The sequence below is a fragment of the Procambarus clarkii genome, chromosome 54 (assembly GCF_040958095.1).
Source record: "Procambarus clarkii isolate CNS0578487 chromosome 54, FALCON_Pclarkii_2.0, whole genome shotgun sequence".
NCBI lineage: Eukaryota > Metazoa > Arthropoda > Malacostraca > Decapoda > Cambaridae > Procambarus > Procambarus clarkii.
In genome coordinates this window covers 16,618,738-16,623,830 of record NC_091203.1, presented here as the reverse complement: position 1 = coordinate 16,623,830, position 5,093 = coordinate 16,618,738, and the positions used below count along the sequence as shown (strand labels likewise).

The window sequence follows — 5,093 nt, the reverse complement described above, 5'->3', positions numbered from 1 at the left end:
CTACGGGTGCAAGAGTATGCCTCCTCAAGCACCCGGGCGTCAAAATAGAAGAAGTCCAAGGGAAGAACCAGAACGAGCAAAAGGTCGGCAGGAAACGGCAAGCAGATAGGAGAAGAGGGGGGAGAAAAACGAAACAGAAGGAAAAGGAAAAGATGCCCAGCAGAATTGGAGAGGACGGCAGCAGGAGAACAGATCAGAGGTGGGCGGGCAGGGTCCGGAGGAGGAGGAAGAGGAGGAGACAACGGAGAGGAGCAGTCAAGGACAGAAGCAGGAGGAGGGGGAGTAGAAAGAGGGGAGCGCACCCCAGAAAGAGCAGCAACCGAAAGGGAAGCAGGAGCCAAAGAAACCTCCATAGCAGGAACAGGGGGCGCAAGCACTGAAACGGGAGGGGAAGAAGCAACAGAGCCAGAAGGAGGAGCTGAGGAAGAAAGCGAAGCCTTCTTACCCGCCGGGGAAGAGGAAGGAGAGGAGCCAGGCTTACGCTTCTGATGTAAAGAGACCGGTGTCCCAGCAACTACGTACCGGGCAACGGATTCCAGTGTCTCAACAGGAGAAGCCGAACGAGAGCACACACGACGGCCGTTAGGAGAGCGATGGACATCCGCCCGCACCGACAGGCGGTGGGGAGAGCCGATAGATGGAGGAAGAGGATGGGAAGGAGGATCGGAGGGGGACGAGGAAGAAGACACAGAAGACACGACAGACCGGGTAGAAGGAAGGGGAACCCCAGACAGAGGACCAGGAGGAGGATCCTTCGGGAGAGAACCCAAAGGAACAGAGGAGGGGGCAGTGGGCGCATCAGGGTCCAAGGCCCGGAAACGGTTGTGAGTCTGAGGAAGGCGGGAAGGACGAGGAGAGGAAGAGCGCAACACGCGAGCATAAGAGATAGTAGCATAAGGCGGGAGCCGGCGAACCTGGCGCCTCGCCTCAGGAAAAGATAAACGCTCCCGGTGCTTCAGGTTGAGGACGGCTGCCTCAAGCTTGTAATGGGCTTCGGGTGGTGTGCCTTTGGCTGGTGCTCCTCCCTCCGCTTCTCCAGTGGTTCCTCCTCCCCCTTCGGAAGCGGGATCTGGGGATGAACGGGGCATTGAGCGTGGTGTCGGGCTCGGGGTGGCGGAGGCAGTGGAGACACTGTGGATGGTGTCCTCGACGCCTGGGGCGCCCTCTTCGCATGGTGTGTCTCCTGTGATTTTGAAGGCGGTTCCTGGCCGGTCGTCTTCCAGGGTGCGGCAGGGGGTTGAGCCTGGGGGTGGTGTGGATGTGGCTCCCGCTGCGGGTGCGGTTGTGTCCCCTGGGGGACGCGTTGGGGGTGTCCTGAGGTTCTCCCGATGGCGCCCTCTGTTGTCTGTGCGTCTTTGCATGTTCGTGGTTTAAATGATCTTGGAGTCCAGTTGGGCCTGTTGGATGGTGTGTGTGTGTGTGTGGTTGTTTTGTTTCTGTTGTGGTTGCTCCTGTGGGTGTGTGTTCGTTTGGGTGTGCTTGTGTGTGGGTGTGGTTTTTATGTTTTCCCTGGCTCCTGCGTGGGCCTTTTTGTTTGCCTTGTATGGGTTTTATAGTTTGTGCATTTTTGTTCTTTATGGTATGTATGCTTATATGCTCCTTTGTCTTTGGAGCGTGCCTCTTCTGTATTTTGTGATTTTCTGTGTGGGGGGGGGGGGTGCCCGGGTTTATGTTTTGTCCTTCCCCCCCCCTTTTCATGTACTACTGTTCCCGTGTTATGAGTGTTCTTTTTGCCATTACTGATTGTTATTTCTCTTTTTATGTGCCATGTACTTTGCCTTGGGCTATTTATGTATTATTTATTTGTTCTTTCTTGATTTGTGTTTTGCCTTTGTATTATGTCTTTTTAATTATGCATGAGGACACGGAGTAAGACACAAGAGATGTAATCAGTTATTTCTGTTTGACTTTCCATGTTCTGTATTTCCATGTTTTTTGTTTAATGTAGTTTTGTAATTTTGCCTCTTAGGGGTTTCGGAGGCCTGATGTTCTGTACTTTTATGCACCTGTGTTTGGGTTGTTGGGCTGGGCTTGTATGTGCGTTCTCCTTTTGTATTTCTGTACTTAAGGTTGTGTGGAAGTGCCTATGTTTTATGTTATTTCTATTGTGCGCTATTTATGTCATGTTCTGTTTTTTGTGGTAAATACTGTCCCCGTTTCTGGGTTCTCTTTTTTTTGTGCCTTGTGTCATGCGTTTTCTTTCTTGGTTTTTGTTGGGTATGTTTAGTGTATCCGTGTTTACTTCCTTTGTTATATTGTCCTGTGTATGTTCTTAACTTGTTCTTTCGGCGGGTGTCTGTTTTGTACATTGTGTATTCTTTTATAAAAATAAAAAAAAAAAATAACACTATCCCAACCGCATCTTGGCAACCCATCAGTCTGGTGGAAGTAGTGTCGCCCATCAACGTTTGTTCCCACCCGAAACAACCTTTTAATATACTTTCAGGCCTTTTGGAGTGTAATATGAACCGAATATTTTGACCAAATGTGGTCTTCTACATGCCAGGGATACTTCGGTGCAAGTCAACAGGTAATGCAAGGTCATGATGGGTTACGATTGTTGGTACGGGCAGCAAATACAGAAGGCGACATTTCCGATATTGTGCCCAACCACTTTCGTCCACCACGTCACCTAGGGATTCCCAGAACGTTTATGGGTAGAAGCATGGCAGGCGATCGATAGAAGTGATGTAATTTTATTATTGAACACTTCCGCGATGCAAGGTCCCGCTAGTCTATTAACGAGGAACATTTGAAAAAAATTGTTAGCCAACTAGTGAAATACGCATTACAAGATGGTAGCGTCTTCACTATAGCAACTGCCTGCATATATAGGGATCCGTGCAATCTGGGAGTGTTCTGTAGTAACAAACCCCTCGGCATGACTTATGCACGATGACTGATAAAGATACTGTGCAACGAATAACCATTTGACACTTTCACTTTTGAGCTAATAAAAGTTGTAGTTCATTAGTGCTCCTTTATTTCAACAAGACAATAAATTAAGCATAGTATCTGGCGGTGGTGGAAGTAACCGTAGTAGTTACTATTTGGGTGACGGTTGTTACTATATCCTGCACGAGTTCTTGTGTAGATACCACAGGGACCGTCTGGATCTGCAAAATACAAACATTATTGACGTTTGTGTAATAAAGTTTATGAACACATGCACCAAGTTAAAGACTACATAGTTACCTCGTGAGTGACAGCCACGTGGGTGATGGTCTGCCAGTATTTAACAGTATCTGTTGTGGTGACGAACTGACTGTAGACGGAGACCATTGTGCTCACTGGGTAGACCCCCACCGTAGCCGTCACCAACACTACCGGTGTGGAGGTGACCCTTATCACAGAGGTCACCGTCTGTGGCTGCTGGGGAACAAACTCCCATTGGGTGGTTGTCTGGGTGACTGTCAGGGTGATCGCTGTCTGCTCAGTAACCCAGACGTCAGAGGTTGTAGTCTCCCGCAGAGTGTGTGTCAGGGTAGTCTGGAATGTTATACGTCATTAGAAAATGTTACCATTAACAGGTTGGTTGAGAAGGGTAGTACCATGGTTACCAACCTCAGTGGTGACAGTGGAGGTTGTGGGGGTGACGACTGGCAGGGGCGCGTGGGTGCCGTAAGGTTGGTACGCCTGACCCTGGATCTGTTAACGAGCAATTTTTAGTACCTCAAATATTTTGTTTAAAATTTCCAGGAGTACAGTGTAAAATGGCAATTACCTGGGCGATGCAACCGAGGAATAGTAGAGCCAATATCGCCATCTGTAAGTAAGAAAATGCAGTCTAATTAGGAGTCTGACGAATTTTTAAATTACTATATCAGAGCCATGACATTTGCTGAAGTCATGAACAGAACCGATGTTCAAACATTTCATAGTTCATCCCTTACACCGGGTCTGACAACGAATGGAAAGACCAAGAAAACGTAATTTTAAAATATCGGTAGGGTAAATTTAATGTAAATACGGTTTTAAAGACTAAATATATTAAAGATTGATGGGAAGGTCATAAGAAAGTAATCCGAGTGGGTCCCCAAAGTCCATTATGTAAAATGTCCCTAGAATTGTCATTTTAGTTATTCACCGACAGTGAAAAATAAGTATGCCTAGCAGTCTCACTGGACGTTTGCCATGTGTTGACACGGTATTTAAAGTGCAAGAGCCATGTTTAACAGTTAAGGCCGCTTATTGAAAGCTTAATAGTTCGAAATATTTATGCATTGGTAGAAAATCTGTTTTAACAGTTCATTATTACTGTAAAGCAGTAGAAATGTTTAATTTATGTTAAACTACTATTTTCTTAGTGTTTTCGCATTATGTTCAATGACCGGCAGATATTCGTTGACAACCTGACGTAGAGTAAAGAGAAGATGCTTAAGAATAGTTAGGAACTTTTTAAAATACCAGTTTTTATTTTTATTATTATTAGGTCCTTATAGTAGAATACCGGTTGTCAAATTAATCTACATATCTCGGCAAACCGAAGAACCCAATTATTTACTTACTACGACAACGATAATTTTAGTATATCAAGCAGAAACTATATTAAAAAAAACTGATTAACTTCCACAAAAAATCATGAGTATTTAGCTACAACATATAACATCTAACCTTTAACAACACTTAAAGTAGGAGAGAAGGTACCACACAAACAACAGTGGACTGACTGAGGGTTGAAGGCGGGCCGGGCACCTCGTTGACTCAACACCAAACACTTTAGGGGAAAGGTAGAAAGTTCCCCCCAAAAGCTGGTAAGACCACCATAACAGCGCCATCTATTGACTGAACTGTCAGCTTTGCTTCCAGTGAAACAAAATGGTGTTAAGACTCACGGAGCTTCAATGTTTATCTATTGTTTTCATTTCCAATAAATCTTTGCGTTTCTATTTTATAATGATATTAGAATATTAATTTTATTTGCAGCTTTTCTATCGCTTTACTGATTATTAGCAAAAATTAATAGTTTTGCTTAAAATATTTTCTTAAGTCTTAGAATATTTTGTTATAAGTAATTCTAAATATATATATTTATCACCTAAGGCCTACTCTCGCATATTGAGAAATAGCAGCGTGGATTTAAATTCATATAT

The 5,093-nt window shown here is 44.9% G+C and overlaps 1 protein-coding gene across 1 annotated transcript; it reads right to left on the bottom strand.

The window, feature by feature from the left end:
• Nucleotides 1-2,966: 2,966 nt before the first annotated feature.
• Nucleotides 2,967-4,729, bottom strand: LOC138352549 (uncharacterized). The gene is made up of 5 exons (XM_069305038.1): nucleotides 4,615-4,729; nucleotides 3,725-3,766; nucleotides 3,565-3,648; nucleotides 3,196-3,489; nucleotides 2,967-3,116 (listed from the first exon to the last, which is right to left on the bottom strand). Exons 2-5 carry the CDS (start codon nucleotides 3,764-3,766, stop codon nucleotides 3,003-3,005), a joined length of 534 nt encoding a protein of 177 aa, XP_069161139.1. The 5' UTR covers nucleotides 4,615-4,729; the 3' UTR covers nucleotides 2,967-3,002.
• Between the last annotated feature and the right edge of the window lie 364 nt (nucleotides 4,730-5,093).